The 26,829-nt window shown below is 41.1% G+C and overlaps 1 protein-coding gene across 1 annotated transcript; it reads right to left on the bottom strand.

The window, feature by feature from the left end:
- Nucleotides 1–658: 658 nt before the first annotated feature.
- On the bottom strand, nucleotides 659–24,920 carry LOC130195732 (RNA polymerase II elongation factor ELL). Its single transcript, XM_056417422.1, has 12 exons — nucleotides 24,783–24,920; nucleotides 21,782–21,829; nucleotides 11,509–11,636; nucleotides 10,882–11,036; nucleotides 8,405–8,646; nucleotides 7,645–7,769; nucleotides 6,284–6,398; nucleotides 4,941–5,397; nucleotides 4,380–4,443; nucleotides 3,798–3,969; nucleotides 3,663–3,707; nucleotides 659–3,517 (listed from the first exon to the last, which is right to left on the bottom strand). Exons 1-12 carry the CDS (start codon nucleotides 24,918–24,920, stop codon nucleotides 3,407–3,409), a joined length of 1,800 nt encoding a protein of 599 aa, XP_056273397.1. The 3' UTR covers nucleotides 659–3,406.
- Nucleotides 24,921–26,829: the final 1,909 nt, after the last annotated feature.

Here is a 26,829-nt window from a genome sequence, read left to right as displayed (position 1 = left end):
CTGTAAATTGTGTTTTGAAAAACCATGTTCTGCATTTCAATGATGTTAATCCTCTTTAATTGTGTGGCGATCAATGGAAACCGGTTGTTGTTGGTTCAGTTTAGACAGAGTAACACTGCCCTCTTGAGGAGTCATGACACTTTGTTCAATTCAAAAGAGCTTTATTTTTCATTTAGACTGAGACAACAATACACCTTTTTTCTGAAAGCTTTTCTCAAGAAGATGACATTGTGATAAAGCATCCACCATCAAAAATTGCAAAAATATATTCCACTTCCCTTTCACCATACTTTAAGTTTTGCTGAAAATAATTAACGATGCAAAGATGAATACCATAAAAGGACAAACGCATACAAAACAATAAATAAAGTAATTTGTTCTCCATGGTAGATCAATTGCAGTGATTCATAATAAGCAACATATTTGATTTTACATTTTCATTGAGATACTGTTTTTCCTGTATCAACGCACCAGTATTACATTTGTGGAAATAGTTTACTGGGCTGGAAATACAAAATGCAAATAAAATCCAGGTCATTTCCCCCAAGTATGCAAATGATTTACATTAGATGTAGTTTAATTGATGTCATAGAAAACCTTGCATTTCTAAAATGCTGAATTTTCATTTCTGGGAAAATGTCAGTGCCAGTACACTTGATACATTTTAAAGGCATCTGATAGAAATTTAATCGAGAACTATGAACAAAGCACTTTGAACGTTGGCAACAGTGTGAAACTACAGACGTGTAAATACTGCTGGCCCAAGTAAATTAGCTTCCAGAATACCATTGACAGTGGCATGCAGAACGTCTGCTCTTTGAATGGAAAGGCACCATCAGTAGTTCGCTCCTGCAACAGTACAAAAGTAAAGACGACATCACAGTTAGCACACGAGGGCCCCTGACCCCAAGGGTCTGGTTCAACAAAAACATTGTGTCAACACGAACGGTACCCCTATCTTCAGACATACTGACGAGGCTGATATTTTACTCACGATGCATTTTGTTTGATTACACACGTGTTGTACAAATGACCAATACTACTGAAGTGGTACATGGGAAGCCCTTCACTTGAATTAGTTCAGTAAATAGTTTTTACGGTCTCATGGGGGTACGTGGATGTTTCCATCCCAACATCATCAAAACATTGTTTCAGTACCTTTCTGTTTTAAATTAGACATTTTGTGGAACACAAATAAATAATGTTGTACATCTGTGCAGGCATGCTCTTATCTTTTTAACAGAATTTCAACCAAGCCACATGGATTTCCAGATCCAGTACCTAGAACCAAACACTGTTCTTTTCAGTCATTATCACTGATCAGACCTTTTCTCAAGTGGCACATTTGCTGAGCTCATCCAAACACATAGACAAAATATTTGTAAAATACTGTGACCTCTAGTCCTGAGAAGAGATTCAAAGAGCCAAAATAAAATAAATTAAATGATTTTTGTAGGTGTACTGAAGCTTTAAGAATCCAGCATTTTGATGATATTTTAAGCTAAACATTCTAATATTTCCAATTGTCAGTGCTAATAAATATGTATTTCCTTGAATTGTTCATATGTGCCAAGACGCAGCAACTGTTGCTTGTCTCAAATCCTTCACACATACCAGAAATAACCCATAAAATGTAAAAAAAAAGAAATAAGTACATTTAAATTTGGTAAAACAGCTGCTGAATATTGACAATAAGCCCACTGAGTCTTTTCAGAGCACATTATCCTGTCTATTTCTGCAATCATTCTTTCTTTTGATAGTGGTGCTTGGCAGGATTGGACATTGAATTATATTCCTTAACGGTTCATGATTATCTGACAGAAATAGAAAATGATTAAGACATAGACATGGAAAAAAACAATAACAACACAGACAAAACAATAACTATCCAGGAACTGAAATTCCTTCAAACTTAAAGACATTTACAGAAAAAGGTCTGATAAATCTTGGAAATGTCTGATAAACATGTTAAGGCAAATATTAGCTTCATTCTCTCATTTTAAGCCATCATTAAGACAACAGTTGTGAGCGCAGCTACATTGATGAAAACGTCAGCCAGAGAACAGAGAACACTACAATTTGATCTCTTTGTTCTACTTCAGGCTACAGCTATATATAGGGGGACATTAAAGTCCAGTTTGTGGTTATTTGGATCTACCTGTCTCAGTACAAATGATTCCAGAAAGTCTAAAAATGAATCTAAAACACCTGCTAGCGGCCTCTAGAGGTCCAGCTGCTCCTCACACCGGAGTGAACCGGAGTGTTATGAACTGACCACACAGCGCCGTCCACTGCACGCTGCACACGTGGGACGAAAGATTAAATGGGCCACTTTGTGAAAGGCATCTCTATTGCAATCTCTCTCAATACTTAGAACAAAGCTAAATGATAGTAAATCAATGTGTGAATGACAGCTTGATTAACACGATAAAATGCCCTGTAGTCTTTGAAACTGCATGTAGTGTAGACGGTTATGTTTCATTGAGCTTGTAGTCATTCATCTAGAGCGTCAATAACGCATGATTACTTACAAACCTGGAACCAGAACACTCGAGAGAGTTGGTATTGAAAAGGCAGTTTGTGGTAGGCTACATGTGGGTGAATTTAACACTAAATGTTCGCAAGCGCCATCTTGAAACCAGCATTCAGGTACTGGGAGGAGTGGTTTTGTGGCATTCCAACGTTCCTTAGAAATGATACAGGACGTTGGCAGAAAGCCACATGGTGAAATTCCTTATGGTCAAAGCCAAACGTACTTGGCATATAATGCTTTGAACTTCAGTTTGTGATATGTAATGGCCCCACAATTGTTGTAAGCATGTGGTCTGAAGAGAGATTCATTGTTAATGGAGTGACCTTATTATTGTCATTATGTGATCTTATTACTGTTACAGATGAATCATTTATGTGATTGGTGATGTTGACTTTCTGTCAGCAAACATCAAATAAACAGATTCCTCTGTATGTTAAACATAAAGACTTTAGTAGCATTGGTTTCCCCCTAAGATTGATTGTACCATCATTTTAATACTCTGTTTTTTAAAATATAAATCAACACGTTTTGTCTTAGTTCTCACAAGATAACGGATAGAATAAAATGCAATTTGGCAGGAAGGATCACATCTGCTTTTCAGAAAAAGGGATTTGGCTTTCACTTTTACAGCAGAACAGAATCCAGCAATAATCATGGCTAAAAACCATAATGTTAGAGGGCAACCTTTGATCACGAGTCGATGGTCTCAGCCCACTCTTGAAAAAGAACCTTGCCCCTTGATTCCATTTACACTCGGAGAAGTAAAGTGAATAGTGTCTCAGCAACAGCAGGACCCAGCTGGGCAGTCTTTGGGTCCATTAGGAGTCTTTTTGTCCGGCCATATTACCCCCTGCTGAGGGTAGAAACCGATTACTAGGAGAGTCCCTGTGCTTGGTCGTAATCTGTGATCAGGCCTTTGATATGCGACAGTTTCTGATGGAGGTACTCGCATCGCTTCTTCTCTTCCCGATAACCAGGAAACTTCTGAAAAGAAAAGAAGGGGCACGAGTGAGCTTGTCCAAAATACTCCACATTAAACAATACAATCTAAAAGAAAGATATTCTAAAATCATTCATGACCGTGATGCCCAGTGTTTATGAAATTAGTTCAAATTTAAACAACTCTTACTTTCTTATACTTTCGGTACTTTTGTAGTATTTGCACCTCCATAAGCTGAAAAGATAACAGAGGAAATATATTCAGTTTATTGTTTGGCGTTTCACCACAGACAAAGCAGTTAAAGGCTCCCGGCCCAGACAGCACCTTGTACTCTTGCGTTCCCGGGGAGAGTGTGTTGATCTTTGAGCCCAACTGAACAAACATCTCTGTGATAGCCCCGATCCGATCATGAAGAGCTCTGTACTCGTCATACTCTGCGCAGAAGTCGTCTTTATACTCTTGGCGCTGCTCCAGTGCTGTTATGGCACTGTATTTTCTGGAGAGAAAAACAAACATAAAAAAGTTGTTTCTAATGTCCTCCAGTAGATGGCACTGCAGGACGGTGGAGCCAGAGGCCCGACACGTCACTGCTTGAACAGCATGATGTGTCGACCAGATGTGTAAACACAAGACATGCGGTTGTGTTAGCTCCAGTGAGGCTTTGTGACGGCTCATTTAGACATGCGCTTTCCTTAACTCTATGTGAATGTTTTGAAGCTGATCCTAAACCCTTTGGGACAAGTTGGTTAGACTCTGAAGCCTAAACCTTCCAGTGACAGATTATACAAACAAAGACTTGGGAGGACCCACTGATGATGTGAACACTATTTGAATTTCATTCCTAAATCATAAATCCCTTTTTGGATGTGTAGCACAGTCAGGGCAGAGAGAGTGTTTGAATCTTACATTAAATAGTCGGGCAGTTCTTCTGCTGAGGTTCGATTGACAGGTGTTTTCTCTCTTTCGTGGTCTGTTGATCGTAAAAAAACAAACACACACATTGACATTTTTTTAAATGCAACGGTTAGAGCAATCTGCCAATGCAATGCTGTGCCCATCATATCAAGGCTGATGGAGTCATTTATCACTCTTTCCGATAACAGATCTGATCCAAGGCAAGTAGTGACGTCTGCTGCCTCAGAGTAGGAGGCAACGCTGCCCGCTGACTCGCTCGACCGTAGGTCACCCAGCTGTTTGACAGTAAATCATCAACAGACTACAGCAGGGAGTGAGACTGCTGCTCCAATCCTGACAACACATTCACTACACTTTCACATTACATCTATGAATTGTTCTTTTTCGGCCTCCAGCAGCAACTCTAACTCAAAGATGAGTTTTATTTTTGCTTAAATAAAGAATAGAATGTTACAGCCCAACCAAATAATGTAAAACAGACTCATGACAGCACAATAGGAAACATGTGTGACACAACCCTCCATACAGTTTGTATGTTTTGTGGCCATTTACCTTTCAGGTCTTCTCTGTTCTGTTTCAGGTCTGGACTCGTCTCAATCCAGTCGGGTTTTAAGCGCTCTCGTTCTTTGTCTTTGTGCTTTTTGGACCTCTTCTTTTTATGTTGGCCGCTGGTGAATTGTTGGTCAGTGCAAATGGACGCGTCAGTGTGTGGGGGCTTGGGGCTTGGTGCAGTAGGAGCTGGCTCTAGCCTCTCCAGTATGGGAATAGCAGATGACCCGCTGAGTTTGTGAGGCGAGTACAGACCGTTTGGACTCCCCTGGAGATGATTGCTGGTTTTGTTGAACTCCAGTTTGATCTGTACTCGAGAGATTCCATGACTGGAGGAGCCACGAGCCCCATTAGTGCCATACTCTCCATGAGACGGCGAATGCAGAGGCAAACACTGGTCAAATAGTCTTTGTTTTTTGGGGGTCTGACAGTTGGATGGGTCTGATGGCAATGGCCGTTTCTACAAGGGGAAAAAGGAGAAGATAGTGAATGATTAGCTTTTACTTTTGAGTGCAGGTTACATGAGATGTGCCAAATGTGCCTGTATCACGTGCATGAATAGATCTTTACTTTAAAGGAATAGTTTGACAAACATTTAGAGTTAGACTTGAAGATTGACGCCAAAACCGCTGATTAGTTTACCGAACAATACGGCTAGCCTTGCTCTATCCACATGTAACAACAGCTCACATGCTAACACATATTTGTATTATACATATGAAGACAGAAGTGTAAAAACAACAACTAACGGTTTCACGGGGGAGGGAATGGGATGGGGGGGATGTACTGGATGGACCAGTAACTTCACGGAGCCCACGTTGATTGCTGACAACTGATCCCCTCCGAGAAATAGTGCTTCACATTACTGTACATGTTAAACTGGCTTCACATGTGCCAGCTATTCATTTATCGTTTGAGACACATGGGCTTGTATTTTTAGAGCGCTTTTCCAGTCTTCCAACCACTCGGAGAGCTTTGACATGACATCCTTCACCCATTCACACACCTGCCCATCAGGACTAACTGACATTCACACATCGTTGGCACCGCTCGGGGATCAAATCGCCGATCCTCCGATTGAAGACGACTCTGCTCACCACTGAGCCACAGTCGCCACCACATGAGAGGGGCATCAATCTTCTCATCTCACTCGAGGGAAGAATGTGAATAAGCAAATTTCACAAATTGTCTTACTGGTATAAAGCTGCTCAATAATATTGCACAAAGACAGAGCAGTTTATCATGTTTGTTAGAATGTGATGCAAAAGAGGGAGCGCCATCTCTAGTCTCAGTCGTATAAGGAAGAAGAGGTTGCAGAATATCATTTATTCAAGGTGAATAATTACCACAGAGAGATTCTTGGCAGGACTGAGATGTGAAGGAGAGTTCCCGGGAGTTTTGAGGACTGAATGGTTGGACTGGGGACTCTTCAACTGGCTACTGTGGAGTGGCTGGAGTTTCCTGTAGAAAGATTTAGAACACAGCACCTTTAGTTGGACTGTAACTGCGAGGCAAATGGGCTGTGAAGCTAAACAGGAATACAGGCAGTATGTTGGTTATAAAGCTTGCTTTGGCAGATTTGTGAGCAAGTAGATGAATAATTATCAGTTATTATGTCACAGCTTTGAGAGAGAAAACAGAGGTGGCTGCTTTTCCACAGTAAAAAAACAATTATTGACATTCAAAATAATTATCTTTATTGTTTTATCAAAGCTTTTTGCATGGTTAGCCTCTGTAGTTTGTTTTGTTTAGTGTGTCTGGTGATGCAGTCTACAGGCGACACACACACACAGACTAAACACGTCCAGTAAGCAGAACAATAGCAGCAGATTTAACCTCTGTAGGACCAAACCCTCGTCTCTTTTAATCTGCTTCCTACAGCTCCTTCCTCAAACAGACGCTACAGGTCACACCCCGAAATGGATTCACGCAACCTTTTAAATCACAGTCAGTGTGAGTGGAGTTCGGGAACAGTAAAACATGACTGTCAATGAATTGAAAGACATGAGAGTCTGAAAGAGAAGAATCTACTTCAACAAATGAATAAACTAGAGCAAATAAATCTGGAGTTTAAACTATCTACCGGGTATCACAGTTTTATTACACTTGGCATAAATGTGATGACTACAATTGTAAGCTTTTTGCACTTAGCAGGGGTGGTGAACAGAGGGGGATGTGGACTCAGCCAACAGGACTTGAGCCGTTTCCAAAACGCTCATGAAGCACATGGCCTACATGTTTACTGGCAGGCAGAGGAAACGCACAAGGGGAGGAAGCTCACCCTGAAAAGCTCAGCCCTGCTGCTGTGAACCTTCCATGCTAATGCCATTTGGCAACATGGTGCAGGGAATTTAGCCTCTTATTTCATGTGTCCATTAAGAGATTCATCAGTGAATAAAAGTAGTGATTTAGAAGTTTCCCTTTCAACATGAACACAGCAGACCTCAACATTAATTAAATGGCCTTTTCTGTCTCAACGACAACACTGTCAAAATGCATCCATCCCTTCATCCTTTCCCCAAACGGGTCTCTAAAAGTATTTTGACTAAGATGAAAATGATGAAAAGACATACAGCTCAACCGTCTCATCTAACTGGATATATTTCCTAAAATGTCAAACTACTGCTTTAAAAGAAGTAATTTCAATTCTCTCAATAAAGCAAAACCAGACAAATGTGTTGTGTAGTGTGGCGAACTAAATACCGACCTGAGCAGGAGCCTATGGATGAGTTGCTTCTCCTCCTCTAGATATCCAGGCCATTCTCTCTGGATGTGTCTGTAGAGCTCATCCTTTAGAGAGTAGCTGTGGTCTTTAGGGTTCAGTTTACCAACCTACAAAACAGACAGTTCCCAATCTAAATAAATCAACAGGTCGAGGACAGAGTAAACGGGAAAAGAGGCCAGCTGATGTTGTAAACCACCCTCACTGTGTTAACCTGCCGTAACGCCACTGTATATTTAAATAAAGGCCTGTTTGCAACTAAGTGGGTCTCTTTTGTTCAGTTTAACCCCACACTTGTACAACGTAATCCTGCTGATACAAATTGAGACAAACCAACCCCTTTCAATTCTGCAAGTAGTTGGAGCCCAGCTGGAGACCCACCACCCCTCACCGTCAAAACACAATCTTTTCCTCCAAAGATAATTAAAGCAGAATCCTAATTACTGCTGCCAGCAGCGGCACAGTCTGCACTTGATGACTGTAGTGGGACACTTCAAAATTGTATCGACGTGAAATATGCCTGAAATAAACTTACTGACATCAACTCTTTATAGTGGCAAAGCAGTAGTAGTAGTTCATTAGCAACATTGCAATTTAGGGACTAATTTGTGTTTGTCGTTTGAATCCTTGACCTGATATCAACTGATGCTAAAAGCACTCAATATTTTTGGCATTTTCTTTTTAATCTGAGTATATTTCATCATTGGTCGACTGTGTTGACTTGGCAATGTGCCAGATGTCTCACCTCATCCAGCACTGAGGTCAGGTCAGCCTTGTCTTTTGGACTGGCTCGCTCCCGCTCCAACCACAGTAGCAGCTCGGGTTTCCTGTAGGGCTTTAAGGCCAGGAGATGAATGATGCGATCCCTCAAGGGCCGGTGTGCAACAGGGCTGGGAACCAGGCTCCTCTTATTGCTGGGGGAGAGCTTGTTGCTGTTATCTGAGCCTGACACCAGACCCTGCTTCCTTTGGACCTTCACGCACTTACCTAAGATCAAAACAAAAGGAACACATAGCAGAGTTTGACCAGGAGATTTGTGGAAGATATGGGCACGTTTATATTCTTTTTAAATGACCACGCCAGCAATCAGAAGCCGTTTTGAATAGCCGTACTGTTGCTACAATACACAAAACTAGTGAAGACTAAAGAGATTGTAACTGATCTGATAGAATTATTCAAATAAATTGACAGTATCCTGTAATTGCATCGCCAACCCATCATTTCTAATCCAGTCCTCAGGACCGTTATACAAATCACACTCAGCTTTTACTGGTGAGGCCTGCCCACAATACAGCTTATCTCCCATATATCTCTCTGTTGTCCCACCATCTTCTTTACATACAAGCAACATAGAACGTATGTGCATCACTTTTATGCCAGTTTGAAAAAGCTATTCAGATACATTGAGCACTTTTCTTTGTCGTTGTGTTAAGGTAGTGTTGTTGCGAGTGGAAAACTGTGAAACGGGTTTGACGGTGAGGTTAGCCTACTGCTGAGTAAACAGAGGAGTATGGAAACTGAAGCAACTCGCACAGAGAGGCCCTCTTTCCTGTAGCGGTACGAATGCAGTTGGACTCGTGCAGGCAGTGCTTGTAGATATCTGCAGACTGTAATCTCATGACAACCGTAAGCCATACTTTGGAGGTTGCTATAGGTTGAATACTAACAGTGCGTTCACGGGGACAGCATGGCGGCGATCTCATACAAGGTTTTAACAGTGCATTTATAACTTTGCTCTTTCTGATAGTCATTTTAGATTAATTTCCTTGCTTGTTCCTTGTAAGATTCAAACACAGTCACTTTAAATATACTTGGCAACATGTAACAGTCTTGCAGGAGCTTGTTTTAACATCTACTTTGAACCAGGTCAACAATTCATCCTTCCTGCTCTGAAACAACCTGTTCTGTCTGTCACATGTCAAACAATCTGCACCGCCAACCATCGTTTGATGGCGATCCATGGAAGCAGCTTGAGAAGTCTTAAGACTCTCCAGCCAACAACTGTGGAATGAAACGTCCCTTGATGACTCACTAAGTGTAACTGACACTTTTGTGGATGGATTTATGAGCAATTAAACTTTTTTTGAAAAACGTTTCCATCTTGTCCTTCACCAAGTGTGCTTATTTGTCAGTGTCTCCGTGCAACTGAACTTTAAATCATATTTTTTCTACTCTGCAATCTGTAATTGTGATTTAGTATATCAACCTTTTTCTCTGATTACTGTACCATAGAAGTCAGTCCATCGCCACAAAACAACTGTGCTCTCCCCCGCATAAGAAACATACAGTGATCCATCACCCATATCTCTCTCGGTGTCCACGGGAGAGAAACGACAGTCATGTGCTTGAAAACACATGTTCAAGTAAACTGTAACTGCATAACCAGCATCTCAAATGTATGTTCTGACATTTGCATTAAGTGCGTGCTTGTGCCAGATTAAGTTTATTTTGTAAACGCTCCTGATGGACGATTTCAGCAGCAAAGCGTGGCACGTCATGTGTCGGAGCCGGTCCCAACAGCTGGCTCCGACAGCAATTACCCCAAACATCATGTTGTAGCATTGGTCTCCACAGCATGTTATCATGAATACAATCTGCACAGAGCCTCTAAATGTCATGAAGCTTAATGGTCAGATCATTTATAAAGTTTCAGCATGGTCAATTTAATCAACGATGACTTTACAACTCAGGCAAGACGATGGCAGTGAATAGAAAACAAGTGCAAGTAGAAGGTCCTGCATGTTAGTCCCAGATCAATCCAGGTTAAGTACGGCCTCCTCTTGAGATGATATTTCGAAGTGTTTCATCAAATATAAATTCATTAAATTCCAGTCAGTGTAATTACATTTTAGGCAAAACTTCATCAACACGAGACTTGTTAGCGCATACTCCTGGCAAACTTCATCACATTAATGGTGCTGGCAGGCGAGCTGGCATAGTGCCTGAGCAATCTGGTCAAAATGAAAGGAAAATTACAAGACAGACATCCCTCTCGCATGAATAATTGCAACGCAGAGCTTTGATCAATTATGTGATAACTTCCACACCATATGGAAATTATCGGTCGGGTGAAATGTCGAGAAGCAATGGTTTAGAAGCTTTTTGGGAACATGAAAACTCTCCGGTTATCTGTCCTTGATCCCGACAGGCTTGAAGGCTGCTTCGTAAAACGGAGGCTGGAAAATACACTAGAATGTAGATAGCTATTAAGCAAAAACTTACTTGGCCCCGGCTTTATTTCAATAGCTGAGCGGCTCCAGATGTCCTTCTCCACCTGAGACATACGCTCCCGGGTCGTCTGGTAGGAGTCATCTGTGGCACACACTGTGATCTTGTCCTGGATGCTGCCCTGGCCCTCCAGGTGGTCCCTGCCCTCCCTGTGGGGAAGAGAAAGGAGGAGAGAGAAAACATCAGAGTTCACGCTCAGCTCAATTAACAGGTAATTTGTCACAAGCTTTAGAGATTCTTCTTGCTGTCATACAATAATGTCTGATGTTGTGTGACACACATATAACAGGTTATGTGACTTGTGCCCGCTTGTAAATTATAATGCTATAAGTCATAAATCATATATAAAGGCTACAATATAACCCGTTGACACCGCAGCCACAGACACTACCGCTCTGTTCTCAAATATTAGTGGTCACACCTGTGTGGTCAGTGGCGAGATGACGGCCTTTTGGTGTTATTGTAGCCATGTTTGAATATAGCCTGACGGTGGTACTGTCTGTTGGTGCACTGAAGAGAGAAGCCACTGTTTGGGGAGGCCCTGTGGCCATAGTCTGACACCAAATTTACGACAAATTACATTTGTGGTCGACTGTGGAAAGAGTTGTGTGTGCCGCTTACCCTGAGACGTACTGGTGAATGCAGTCGAAGCTGGACTGAGGCTTTTCTTTGCTGTCACTGGAGAGGTAGAACGAGAAGACTCTGAATCCATCAGGTGATTCAGGTGTTGGCGCCGGGATCTTAACGTACTGTCAGGACAAATAAAGAAAAAAAAAGAAGAGTCAAATATCTTTACAATGAAATGAGAAAAATAGTCATTAGTTTGGGCTTACAAAAAGCCAAGTCATGCTAAATGTTTCTTTTACAGTTTTTCCATTGTTCTCTGCCACAGTGGTTCCCATATTTCTTATTCCTTGTGAACCAACTTTTAAAAAATGGCAAACCATCGAGAGTCAATTCAGAATAAGTCTTATCTATAAATTGTGAGAAAAGTGGATTTGGCTTAAATTATCGTTCCCGACCATCGTTACAGCCATTTACGCATAATCGTATATATGATCTATGTTGTACCTTATACATTTGATGAATCAGAACTGTTTTCTGAATGTTTCATTGAAAATGTATACACATGTTAAATATTGAACAAATGAGTCAAAATAATGACATTCAGGCAGCGTTAACAGGCTTTCTCATTCTTTTCTTTTCAGCAGTCAAATAAATAGAACGTGCCTTTTCATATCATATTTTAAAAGTAGCCCATATGTATCTGAACAATACAAATATTCAGGCTGGCTAGAATGTGTACTGCTTTAAATTAGTAAATTAGTAAATTTGACGACCCGATAAAATCTCCTGCGAACCACCTGTTGGTCCCGACCCAGTCTTTGAGACTAAGATAGCAGATGCTCACACGCTTCAATGTACTGTATCTGCCCGCATTGCTGATTTGAGTGGTGTGTTATGTTTATTAATAAGCATGTTTTATTTTTCCCTGATGTAACCGGAAAGACACTAGATAATGTAATTCAGCAAAGCGGCTCCTTTTACTGAAACCAATTAGAGCTCTCTTGACTAACTGTTTTTTGTTTTCGTTTCGATTTTTCACTCAATAAATGTGACCTAAATAATCTTCCACTTGGGCCAATCACAGAGGCTACATTGTACCTCCCAGGTCAGGGATGATGACCTGTAGCCAGTCATGGGGGGGAGCCTGTCTGAAAGGCAAAACATAACAATAGTATAGCAGACAGCTTTTTCACTTAGACGTTAACCTCCTCTGTCACAGACTGTCCGCCGCTGCCTAGCAACAAACAAGCCAGCGGGGTGAAGTCTATCTCTAAGGAACCTCTTACATAAAATGACCCAAAAACCAACTTCCACTAAAAGGACGGTTCGACATAGACAGTCGTTAACCAACAGGTAGCATGTCCTTTAAAACACATTTGGTAAGCGGCTCTCTTCTACAGCACCTGCAGCTGCGTTTCAGCCTGAAAATAGACAGTTTGGTACTTTTGTTGTGGGTGTACTGTCCTACATCCAACCAGCCTTATGATTATCACCCATTCTTTACAAGCGTGAGTATGTGCTCACTGACGAGTTGTTCTTAATGTGAGATGGCTCACGCCACGCAGCAGGTCTCAAAAACAAATCAGTCAGTGGACTTGAAGCTGCCTCTTTGGTTCTCAGTCATAAGTGATTGAATATAAACTGACTGGCTGAGAGCACCGTCTCCCTGGCAGATGTGGCAGGCAGGACTATAGCTGTCACAAATGTCCAGTCATGCAGCAAAGCCATAAGCAGTTTTTTTTTTGCAGCACGATGATGAACAGCTCCTTGCCTCGACACCCCTCCTCCTCTTCTAAAACCCAAATGCATGCCATTCACCCCACCCCCATCAGCCTCCGGCTTTCCTTCATGTGCACAAGCCCACCCATGTCAACACAAAACGCAGAGCAGCCCACAAGGCCGTGAACACTTGAGACACACAGATGACCATTAATTCTGACCTATTTATGTCTGACCGTCCTCGCTGAGTGGGAAAGCGGAGTCCTGCGTACGTCTGCTTTGGGTTTTTTACGCTAATTAAGGTCGATCAACCAAAAAAGCATCAAAATAAGCAGGGATAAGAGGCAAGCCATGTCCTCAGGACCTATTACTTTAGTAAAGTAGGAGGAGCTTCGGCCACTATTAGAAGCAACAAGTCACTAACATGGGGTTATTGGTGTAGAGAAGGACATGCAAAAGAACTGCAATTGAGTTTGTTTTAACAAAAGCAAGCTAGTGATGAGATGAGAGCGCACATTGACACATTTAGCATCCCAATAGTGCCACCACGTCCCCTCTTTCAGTCGATGGCAGCCGTATAAGCCCCCTCCAGTCATGCATTAGTTTTGCCCGGCGCCCCCGTCCATGCCACCGTGCACACTTCACATTATAATTCTAATCAATGTCACTCAGGTCAGACTGTTCAGAGGTCGACCCCGTTTTATTCACAGCTTCCTTCTCAAACTACATAACCATATGTCATTTAACCCATTAGTTCCCAGTTTCTGACTCCTGAAGGAGAGACTCTCAGTCTAACATCAGGTTTACAGCCAAAAACTAATCATGAGACTCTGAATGTTTTTGTTGAGAGGGTTGATACTTTCATCTCATGTCTGTACGATAAATATAATGCTACAGCCAGCCCTTAATTAGCTTAGTTTAGCACAAAACACAATCTACCACAAGCACCTAAAACTCACTAATTGAAGTGGTTTATTTTAGAAACCTGTCTTTTGGCAGAAGATGTAATGTGAAACATCCATTTAAAGAATTGCTGTTAAACTAATCTTGAAAGTTAGACTGAACCTCGGCCACCAAATAATAGTTTAACAGTTGTAAGAAGAGGAGGATCATTAATTTAACAAACCGAGTCGTTACTGTCAGTTACAAGCTAACAAGAGCTAAACCAATATATTGGCTAATTTAAACTAATTCAAGATATTTTGCTATGGGTGTATATGTTGGCCAATAACAAAGAAGACATCTCAGTGTAACACACTAGAGTGTATTGCATTTTGCTAAAGTATGTTTTATAACTTTGTGAGGAAGTTTTAATTTGTAAGCGGAAAAAAATATATATTTTTTCTTCTCTTAATAGATGTATTCTTTTGCTTTACTGGTCTGAACCCGCTGGTGAAAACAGGTCAAGTTAAAAATCTAACTTCACCTAATCTGTAATTATTAGACTTTCTCCATCAGTATGGTGGTGCATTTTAAACAGTGGTGCAGTTTATCATGGAGACACCCTTCTGACCTGATGTTCATTATCACTTCAGGAAATAACATAGTCACGATCAGGTTACCTGGTCAGTCAGCGACAACAAGAACTTTGCTGAACTCTGAACAAGAGATGTAGAGATTTTAGCATTGAGCAGAGACTGAATAAACTTAAAGTCTCAGTTAACCCATGCAAAGTGGCCAACGTCATCATCCCACTTAGCCTGATGAAATGAACTCTCACATTTCATGTTTAGTCACTGACACCACTTGTGCCCATAGGTTTAGGATCCCGACTATGCTGTCAATCAAGTAGTAGGTGTAGATTAACATGGAGACGCTGAGTCGTAGACATCTCCATATGGAGCTTTGCTCTGATCCCCTGAGGCCGTGTGGTCGCGTATTGTCGTTTTGTCTTTTTTTAGGCTGAGGAGCCTCACACTCCCACAGTGCACATGCAGGGAGAGAGGTCAACTATCTAGGGGATGGTTTAGGCTCCATGTGAACAGAGAGAGACTATTATCAGTCAGACTTTGTGGAATCGCTGTGTACGCTCATTAAACACAAATAGAAGCAGAGACACTAAATATATTATCCTCAATTTAAATATGGCTCACATAAACACAGAAGCTTCAGACGACGCTAATAACAGCTCATAGACACATCCAGTACTCTCAGTTCAAGGACATTTTCATATATCCAATCAATACTTTTATTGTATGCCACACATAATGTAGAGGGTGGTAATGTTCTGTCACTCTGGGGCACAAAATTAGACTAATCTTATGATGAATAAGAGGAATCTGATAATGATCCATTTACAAAGAGTTTGGTATTTAAAAAATAAACTCAGTTCTTTTGAAAATAAAAAAACATTGTAATCATTTAAAATATGTTCCCATATATTATTATTTAATTTGAACGTGCTATTCCTTCTGTAGGAGTTGTTATTTATTAAATCAGCGTTATTTGTCCAGCTCTGAATCAGGAAAAAAATTAATTAAATTGCTTATGCCTCATAGTATTCCAATTATGATTGCGTGAATCTTTTAATCTGATGATTAATTAATCTGAGAAAAGCTTAATGTGGTATTATTGTCATCAGAGTGTGCTATTATCATGCGTCAGTTAAATAATATGTAAAAAGACACACACAGTAGTGAGAGCTGTGTGCAGTAGCACAGCTCGTTAGCATGACGTGAGTCCAGTTTAGCTGTTAGACAGTTCCAGTAAAAGTAACCAAAAGGCAATCCTTAACACCTCGTCAGTGTACCCCCCCCCCCCCCCTGGGGCGTACGGGCTGATACAACAACTGCCTCTGTGGCCTCGGCCCAGCCACATCTGCTACTCCGGGCCCGGCGTGTTTGGAGATGTCAAATACTTTCAGGCTGTTGTGAGATGTGAACTGGACTGGAAGAGCAACTCGTGGCAGGGGGCTCAGGACAAAGGACACCGTCAGTGATGTCCTTGTAAAACCTCCTCGTTGATGAGGTTAAACAGAGTTCTTAACCCTGCTATCTGCCGAGGAAGGAAAAGGCTTCACTAAAGAGATCTACTGTTTGGTCCAGTCCTAACATCTGCAGGCAAAGATGAGAGGATAGTTTCTCTCTCAGTCTTTCTTTTCGTTGCTCTCCAGACGAAAGCAAGAAGGCAAGGTTCCCAGCTTTGGTATTTGGCATGGCAACACTGAGATGGGAGCGGGCGCCTGGATATGTGATTTACTCTGCAGCCTTTGCCTCTTGCCCCTGTCTGTACTGACACTAGTTACCATTGTCTTCTCATCTGAGCCTACTCAGCCATAGCTGCTCTGTGAGCTGCCCGTCTTTTGTTCTATCTTCTTCCCCCACAAAGCTGAGTGCAATGGCCTGTCGGGCTGCCTGGATTATTCATGAACAGCGGGGACGTGTGGCTGTGTGTTGTTGGAGGGTAAAGGGAGGGATTGGGGGTTTGGGTGTTAATGGAGGGAGGGGACAGTGGATGGGTGGCGGTGGCTCCCAGTAGAACCAGTGCATGAGGGATGTCCCTAAAAAGTCTTCCTTTAGGAATGTGACAAGCAACTCAGCAGAGAAGAGGGGGATGGACCCTGGCTGGAGCAAGTGTATTTGTTCCTCTTTATTCATGTAAAGGTTTATTTCTTGGTGCATCATCTAATGACTTCACAAGTTGAGGCATTAACAGTATAACACATTCAACTGTCAGCCATGGCACAGTGTCACATGCAGACAGACAAGTGCAGTGTCTCAAAAAAACGCAGGGGTCACATTATATACGCTAATTTACTGTCCCCGAGCTTTCCACAGTATGACCAACAATTCCACTGTGACTCATTTGTTAAAAACAAAACATATGACATCCCCTCTTCCAGTCTAAATCATGCTTTCCGTAAACCTTGGATGGATGTGGTGGTTCCTGTGCTTGAGGATCTATTCATCGAGGGGGGTTGGTAGAGACAGGAAAGCAAAGAAAGGGGGGTGGGGACTGACGGGAGTTAGTGTGGGGATATGGGGATGGGCAACTGACGAGCATCCCCCAAGGTGCTGCCTGTTATGCCAAGCAGAATCAGTCGTTTTCCAAGAGGCTGGGGCTAATCTGTCAACCTCAACAATCACACTGGGTCTCCCCTCCCCCTCCCCAGATTCCCCACCCCTGCTAACTGTAGGTGCCTTCCTCTTTAAGGATCTGGTTTGTTAAATGTTAGGCCACTATTTCCTCTATTCACAATATGTAAAGAAAAACTACTTACATATATATTTTTCTCTCTAAATGGATTCCCCCTTCTAAACATTGCCAAATATGCATTAGATGATGCCAGTGAGGAAATTCCCGTTACACACTAGTTATTAGACCTCAGATGCGCTGACACCACGAACGTGTTTCCCTTGTTTGACTAGCCTGTTTCCCTACAGCAGTCCCACTAAACCCTTAGAGCATTGCGCTATACTCCCATTAATGGACCTTTTTCTCCAGGCTGAAAAGCAGGCAGTCTGATATTTCAACAATTAACAGAATGTGCCTTGTAATTATGGTCCAAAGTAGAATACATTCAAAATGTTCCCTGTCGATATCAAGGCGCACCTTGCTTTATGTGGTGGACTTATAACTTTAGAGATCACAATAAGACCTTCCTTTTTCTGTATCTTCCACCACAAAGCAAAAACAAAAGAAAAGGTGATATAAGCGTGGTAGCCTGGTCTGTCTTTATGTTAACAATAGCGCTCTGCCGTTAGTTTCAAGCTGTTGGGGTTAAGCTTCCTCTCGACTGTACACCAGCGCTGCCATGCTTACTTGCAATGTTGCCATTGCTCACATCCTGTTGTGCTGCATTTTTTAATCTTAGAATAAAAGGCTTGTAATCAGACGGTTTATACGTGCCATCACTGTATAAACCATTCCTTATTGTCAACATTGTTTTTTTTTTACAATACCAGATGACTTCTTGAATGTTCAAAATCGACAGCTTTGCATCATAAAGTAATTTCAACTTCCTTTTGATAATCTAAATATTTAAATCTCTTAACGATTCCTGGTTTGAGTTTGATTGTAAATTTAGACTTAGTTCTATTAAAAAATGTATCTGGCTGAAATGTGAATCTTTTACGGCTTCGAACACGACAAACAAGAAAACTGACTTTGAAATGTAGTGACTGCACACTGTCACACAGTCCGACAGGCTCTCCACATTATTTGTAAATGAGAGCGCCACACTGCCATCAATTACACACAGCATAATTAGCATTCCTCAGATTTAGATTCTGATGCCAATACCCAGATAGCCTGTGGGGTGAATGAGCACACCGCACGTCGTCTGGTGCATTTCCTCGTGAAACAGCATCTCAAGCAGTTGTTTTTTCCTCGCTGGTATTTCCAATTTCCCAGAGTGACGGTTCTTTCTTTCGTTTTAGTGGTTCCAGATTAGCTTGGAATGTAAACAGACAACACCAGTTTGACAACAAAACAGTTTAAAACATTTGTAAAAGATTATTATCACATTTGTGTACATTTTGTGCCATTTATTTCAAATCTTCGACATCACTCTTTTAACCATAACATAGACCTTGCCACAGTCCTTCGAAATCCCTTGTTAGAAGCAAAAGACCACAAGAATGACAGAGGAGCTAAGTAAAGACAATTCCTCTTTCACTGAAGGATCTCATGGGGCTTATTCCTAAAATATACTGTATGATCTAAAGATCCAAAGATCCAAATAGCTCTGCATAAACACACTCGGCCTCAGACGAGCAGAGAACACAGAGACTTTTGCCTCGCAACACATCTGGATGAATAGAGCGGCGTGTGCCCTTTCAGAAAAACGTGGGACAACTCTCCCTCTCACTGCTATGCCACTGGGAGAGGACGGCTCTCAAACCACATTCCTGTTATTGTTATTCTAATTAGCTTCCAGGGGAAAAGAAAGAAAAGAAGAAGATGTGTCCACACATACACACTTGCACACTGCAATAGCTTATTTGTAGTGTGAGCGGGAGGCGAAGCAAAGCGGCGAGGTGGCGGGGGGTAGAGTCGGGGCAGCCGTGTGTGAGATGGAGGCCCTGATGTCTCCCAAGGATTTAGCCAAGACATGGGGTGAAATGGCAAAATAATCAAGAGGGCCTGCGGGAGGGAGCCCAGGGGAAGCTCAGCCTTCACACACAGGCGTCATGAGAATATCTTTAAGAGCACCTCTACATTCCCCTCATCCCAATACCGCTGCCTTCATGTGACAGCTGTGCACATAAATACAGACAGGCAATAAACAAAAACAATTACTCTGGCAACTGCAATTCAACATTTATGGACTGAGGAGAAAATAAAAAATCATTTCACACCAGACACCGCACAACATGGAGTATTCAAATGTAATGTTCATATTTACTATGACAGCACTGGACTCATAAAAGTTATGTTGAGTGGTACAACATAATACTGAAGCACTCAATGCTACGTTGCAGTGTAACAGGTGAGATGCAGTGCTCAATAACCCATACAGAAGTTTGGGTGGGAATATCAAGAAAAAGCTGTTTAAAAAACACTGAAGCAATGGATAGAACACATTTCCTGATCAATATGCAGCTTGTATCCGATAAATAACAAAGAACACAAGCTTGATTTCTTACTCAACAGATAGAGATCATCACGCCAACAAGCGGTATCGTTGCCAGTACTGAAAGACAATAAGCACGAGGATGTGAAATTCCTGGCCACAGGAACCCGAGCTAGCTCTGTATATATTCCTTAATCCCTTGTGACTATTTCAAAGTTATCCAGAAACCTAATTTATTTTCAATTTCCAGCTTTTATGAAATGGGGAAAAAACGTCCTCATTGCATCACAGACTACATTTTCTTTTAATTGTCTTTCACTGCTCCAGACGTTAGTTATTGATTCATCCCGTTTGTTTCCGATCACTTAGTCCAAGTCATTTAATGCCTCATTCAAGGGAATACAAATAGAGGTTAGCAGAAATTCATATATTGTAATTTGTAAGTTTCATAGCTGCCCTGCACAAGTTTGAGAGGCATTTATGAGCCTGCGTCTTTCATCGCATGATTACAAGCTTGGCAGACAATTTACAACAGTCGGGCTAAATGCCGCAGGGTCAGAGAGAAAGGCAGACGAAAAACCTCAGCGTGCTATTTCTCGATAGGAGCCCCGGGCCCTGATACCACTGAGCCCTGGAGTGAAGCCAGGACAGTGATTAAAAAAATTCCTCTGGTTTTTGTGGCCCTGGAAGTGGCCCTTTACAGGAAATGTGACATGAGCGAGGACAAAGATCAGAGAGAGGCAGTCGTGGCTTCTGTGATGGAGCGCTCCAAGCTGGCAACTGATAGAACCCTCTTCGCTCGCCACACATGACCTCCTGAAGCTGCCTTTGTGGAAGAGAGGAGCTTCAGCAAGTGAAAACTAGCTACATAAACTAGATGAATACCTCCAACCTGGAGACACAGCCACTGGTTATCTCCTCCGTCTGTTTTATGCCAGACTGCCATGTTCACCAACAACCTCCCCCCCGCTAACGGCTTAATCTGGCCTCCCCCACTACCAATGGTTGCAGCTACCTCATTAATGCCCAATCGTCCAGCTCGGGGACTATTGTCAAAGGGGGAGGGAGCTCGTTCTCGAATTCGGCAAAGCAATTTGAATATGCAATGTGCCAAATGAGATATAATCACCAAATCCTTTTCAGTGATTAAAGAACACTTAAATTGCACTCACTTAACATTTCTTCACAGAAAGACTCTCATAAACAGGTTAATCTGCTGCTCCGTTTACAGATGTTTCATGACATGTTTACATTATTTGTGTTTTTGACATATTTTGGTTCCTGCCCAGCGGAGAATTCCACCGCTCATGTATCATTCCCGTATTTCAAATCTTTCATGTCTGCGTGGAGACATGGGGGGGCTCCCTGGGGTTCGCCAACCCCCCGATACCTCCTCCCCCTCTCTGAACAAAGCCTCCCCAGTTGCAAGCCTGACCCAGTAACCTGGCTAGCAGCCTGAGGGTATAGTGTACCCTGTCTTTGGGCTTCCAGGGTCCGTGTGAGCGCACAGGGCCGGCATTTGTGTACAGCGCAAAGTCACTTTCGCCAATGCAATTGGCTCTCGCAGGGATTAGAACAGCTCCTTTTAGACACGGACCATTTTGTGGTAAATGTGTAGCAGCCTAGCAGGCCAAGCCAAGGAGGGTGTAATCGTGGCCCGGATAATCTGGCCGCACACAGGAATCTTTCTCCTTTACAGGCGCTTTACAGGAATGCCCTCTCGCTTTCATGGCCAAGTATTTTTCTAGATTATGTACGTGTCTCTGAATGTGCACATGCAGTCCAGGGTAACTGTAACAATTAGTGACAGCTTTCCATCAGACTTTGGGCTTCTGCTACATTCAAAACAGCCCGACCCTCTGCTGTGAACACCGACCTGATGTTTTAGTTTCTTTTCAGATAGAAAATCCACCAACAGAAATGACAGTCAGGGGATTTTCTTGCTCTTCGTGGATGCATGCAAGCGCTTATCGAACGCTTGACGGAGCAATAGGATGTGCAGAAGAACTGTCACAACTTCGCTCCACAACAAATGGGAACTAATTAGAGCATTCAGATTCTCAGGCAATAAGGAGAGCATGCAAAACATCTTACCCCCTGGCTCCCCTTGAAGCAAATCGCTGGCTGATTTGATAGTGATGCCTGAGGAGAGAGAGAGAGGAAGAAGAAGAAGAAGAAACTGGTCACTGATCAGGATTCATGTTTAATCTAACGGACAGCTCGTACATTAGGAGTGAAAATATAGCGCCATTGTTCTAGCTCTGCTCAGTGGGTTTCTTTGGATAACAGCAGTCGCGTTTAATGAGACAAGGCGTGGTAAACTTTCTCATTAAATGCCAAAACGTTGCCATTTCCCATCAGGCTTTGCCCAGATGAATTGCCGTCATATTTTTTTCACCACTAAGTCTCCAGTTCAGGGGTTTCTAGCCCTAATATTCAGAGGAATGAGTGTGATTAATCAATCCAAAGCAAACAGACAACTTTGCTTGTGTCAGTCAAACTCGTGTTTCAACTGATTTTCTCCCAACATTTTCTCCATAAATAAAAGCAACATCAGATCCCAGAGGAAAGACGAAGCTCCTTCTGAAATAAGTGATACAGTATATTTTGTATTAATACAGTGTGCTGTTGTTTCTAACTGTAGTGCACTCAAGACCACAGTGTTATGCTCCAGAACATTATATTATTATTTTACGAGCAACTGTTAAATAAATATTAAAATCATAAAAAATACCTTCCTTTGTGGCAACGCGATACATAGTTAATTGACGGGGACATTTATCTGTAAAGTACAGCTGTGCCCGTGATTGACAGTGCTCTTGATTTATTATTAATGGTTTGCGAAAATGTCTTCCCTATTGGAGAGAATTGTTTTGATTTTCTTCATCTTCCGATAGCTTTAATATTGGATGGAATAATAAATATTAACAACACAGCCATAGGGCTGATCACAAGTGTGAAGCTTATTTTCATGATAATTTAAAATATTACAACAATTTAATAATATTTGAATGAAACTATATGCCAATTTATTAGTACCACTGTCTAATAAGGCACCTTATAGGAAGGCCGTGCAATAGCTTTATAGATGTCAGTTATAGATTATGTATTAGTCATGAGTATTAATAGGAATTTCAATGTTGAGGTTTCTAGGTTGTGACAAATACCCTTTGCCACAGTACATTTATCAACATCGTATTTACAAAAGAGCCATGAGTTCTTACCAAAGGATTACCAGCATTTATAAATGCCTTATATTGTTAAAAAATAGAAACCATAAAACGAGGCAAAGGAATATTTTACAACCTGGCAACCCAAATGTTGTTAGTGACGGATGTCATTACTTACAATGATAAACCCTTTATCTAAAGAGTGTCTTATTAGAAGGTGGTACAGGCTAAGGAATCACAGGATCAATAGAAAATGAATCTGCATCGAGGATGAGTCATCTTTGTTAGACAAAACAAGACTTTAAAAAGGAAATAACTTCACCTTTGTGAAATTGTGAAACGATTTTTGCTAACGGGGCAATGCTTCACTGTGTCACTCTTATATGATATGATATGTTTTGTATGTTTTTGTATGTATTGTATTTTGTCCTTTCTGTGGACCCCAGGAAGATTAGCGGTCAAGGCGTCAGCTAATGGGGATCCAATAAATAAACAAGAAACAATATGAGAGTCAGTTGAATATTATATTATTATATAAGCGTCTGCTAAAGAACATGTAATGTAGTGTAATGAATATATTTGACTTTTGTATAATTACGATAATGGCATTTTTCTGTATTTTCTCTAATTTCATGGACAACTCAATCATACGAGAAAACGATGGGCAGATAGCTTGTTCATTGCAGCCCTAACTTGATGTGAAGGCTCTTTGATTTGAAGTGGAAGAACCGTTTATGAATAAACACCATCTAATAACATAAACTCTTTCCGCTTGAGAGTCTCCCGAGGACAACATCTCAGTGGGAGTCCAGCAGTCTGTAACAATATTTTCCGGGGTGGTCTTTCACTTGGAAAAAAGTTTGGCAGTAAGCTCTCCTGCCTGCCTCGGCCTGGGGGAAGCTGTCAGGCTGCGAGAGCTCTGGAGTTTACTCTGCTCCACAGACCAATGAGCTCCGGAGCTGGGCGGGCTTCCAGGCGTGGAAAGAGCAAACAACAATAATACACAAGAGCACAGCGACAACTTGTCGAGCCCGATGCAGACGATCCGGCCGAGTCTCCCATACAAAAGGGCTTCGTTTTCATTATATAAAGATCGTATTTTATTTAATTTTTTTAACTAACTAAAAACAAATGAACGTCGAACTGCAGTGATAACTGTGGGACTTGACTGACTCACGGAGCACTGCTCCGGGAAAATACCATTTGGAGATCCTCAATTATCTTGGTCTAATCTAATGGACCATAACGCAATAAAACAGTCTCCTGATTCAGAGCAGTCGAATAATGTGCTTGATAGCTTGTTTATTAATTTATTCCCGTGAGCAAAACGAGCAAAAAACCCCTGCCTTTTCAAAAAAAACATAAAATGACTGACAATCATCTGGAGTCGCCCGTACTCTAAATAATGACTTTCAGATTTAATGTATCTTTGGAAAAGCAGAGAAAACGTCAAGCTTCTAAAGCTCAGTGCATAATCGCAAATCTGTCGTATGGAACTTTAATACAGTTTTGGGTTTTCGGGAGATTACGCATTGGTAAACAAGTAGACGTGCACAATTGAAAATAGCCTCAGCCTCTCCCTTCTCAAAACTCATTTTACTCGGGGCTTACAGGGGAATTTAATGACATCCTTTCATTCATCAAATCCCATTGAATTTCCTGTTATGATCATAATTAATAAAGCTTAGCCACTGTTGCTGTGTAACAACCAACATCATTTATCAGCCGCCGACGCGTCTGTCGATGAGCTCTGAGCTGCCGAACTGTTTGAACTTTACTTGTTATCTCCCAAAAGGGAAATAACTAACTGCATTTACAAATTGGGATTGTACAGTTCACGGAGTTGGGAGGCGATTCAAGAAAATGAAAATATAGCAGAAGAAAAACACACGAGCTCCAAAGTGCAACACCATCGTGGTGCTTACCTTGAGGTTCTGGTAGGCTTCGAGGGTCCGGATGGCGGTGTCAGTGAGCTTGACGTGGTACAGACTTTGGTTCGGGGTGTTTTTGTTGATTTGGCCACAGGAGAGCCCATACCGATGCTCCTGTCTCAGCGCTGCCATTTCTACAACTGAGTAATATCGGCGACATACTGCCTGCTACGTCACGGAGGAGAGAGGTTGTGGGCGGGGCTCACTCTCTCACACACGCACACGCGCGCACGCACACGCATGCGTTGAGTCAGGACGAAGTAAACACAACTATTTTACTTTCGCTTCCGTAGAAACAATCGTTGGTCATTTGTACCCCCACCGTTTTATTTTAATTATCTTTATTCATAGAGTATATTGTCTTTGATCTATTTCTGGTCCAAGTTGCAATCCAAACAGAGTTTGGTCAATTCCCTCCATGAAATCGATGCCACTTTGGAACCACCATTAGCCTACTATCTTCTTGTTTGTTGTTCTTGTATATTAAATGTAATAAAACCAAAACCAATTAAAAACAACAAGTACTCAATTACATGTAAACAAATACATAATTCATCAAATATGCTGGTGTTAAAGAAGTATTTACAACACTGTAAGTATAATAACCTTAGTATCAAAATGAAAGTGCTTATTAAATTATCTAAATTGATTAACTTGATTTACTTAAAATATTTTCACAATTTATTTTTTGCTCCGAATTACTTTCTCAATTGATGCATCAAGTGATTCATCTATTCTTGTCTTTAAGATGTAAAAAAAATCACACACAACTTTCCAGATTTAAAATAGATATATGTATTAATATGTCTTGTTTTTTCTCGCTAGTAGTTCACAAGCTAAAGCTATTCAGTTTACAATGAATACATACAATTTATATATTTTCCGAAGTTGCTCAGAATTTTTTTTTAATTGGCATTTTAGAAATATTACTTAAATCATGAATCAATTTAAGAATAATAATGTGTAAGCAGCATTTGAATGTTTTAGACGAGTTTGCATTAACAGTATGACATGTCTCTCTCAAATGTTGGAGAGAAGAAGTCAAAAACAGTTTTCTGGGTCAGAAATATGGATTTGGGATTAATTTAATCCCTGATGGACAACATGCTGTGGATTAAAGAGTAGCCTCACAATCAGTAATGCAGTGTTCATTTACAATATGGCTGGGGGATGTTTTCTACTGCTCTTGCAGTGACAGGACAGACACATACTTGATATAATGTGTAACTTTAGTTATTTTTGTAGTTTCCTTGAGTATTATGTGCAGTGAGGAATAACCTTGCAGTGGTGCTCTGATGTAACAACTGTGTAACATTTTCTGTAGTCATTTTCTGAAAATGAAACATTCACAAAATTCTACAAATGCCTTAATATCCATCTTGAAATACTTAAATGAATCTCTGAATCCTGTTTTCACGATGTGAACAAGTGGATGTGTTTAGATAACGCAGCCGATTTAGGTCCAAAGGCGTTCAGATTTTAGAATAATATATGATAGAGTGCTGAGTTATGAGATAAAACTCATTAGAAGTTCCACACATAAACCTTAATTTTCCGAAAACAGACATTTATTCCTGGTTATCTTAAACTCAAAACATACCATCTGAGTCATACTTGAATTGCACCAATGAAAAGAACAAACCCTTCCTACTTAAATACTTAGTTTAATATCGATCTGGAATAGATAGATGGATAGATACTTTATTAATGGGTCTTATAATAATAATGATTCATAATTTAGTTTCTTGATGAACCTGACAAGCAACTAATATTCATCATGTGTTAAAAATAAAAATAAATGTTTTCAGTTTTCAAGAATATTTTTGAATATACCGAAATTAACTTGATATGAGATATTTATCCTCCCCAATTTTATACTTAAAAAACGGTGTATTTGATCTGTTAACTAATGTTATTTTTACAGCCTGCAGGTTATTATTGAGGTGGCACTCCCTAAAAAGTGAAAAAACAAAACTCCCAACAAATTATGTTAGAGTTTATATTTCCTGGGATCTTATTGGTAGACTGCGTCCGTGGAAAC

This window comes from Pseudoliparis swirei, chromosome 6 (assembly GCF_029220125.1).
Source record: "Pseudoliparis swirei isolate HS2019 ecotype Mariana Trench chromosome 6, NWPU_hadal_v1, whole genome shotgun sequence".
Taxonomy (NCBI): Eukaryota; Metazoa; Chordata; class Actinopteri; order Perciformes; family Liparidae; genus Pseudoliparis; species Pseudoliparis swirei.
Note: the sequence above shows the minus strand (reverse complement) of the source record. Positions and strands in the feature narration are given on the sequence as shown.

What these genes read in the sequence shown, in the direction of transcription:
- LOC130195732 (XM_056417422.1), bottom strand. Translation starts at nt 24,920, where the DNA reads ATGGCAGCGCTGAGACAGGAGCATCGGTATGGGCTCTCCTGTGGCCAA. An exon ending in TGAAATAAAGCCGGGGCCAA is followed by an intron (nt 8,647 to 10,881) that starts GTAAGTTTTTGC and finishes TTTTGATCTTAG; the next exon opens with GTAAGTGCGTGAAGGTCCAA. An exon ending in GAACAGAGAAGACCTGAAAG is followed by an intron (nt 4,444 to 4,940) that starts GTAAATGGCCAC and finishes TACGATCAACAG; the next exon opens with ACCACGAAAGAGAGAAAACA.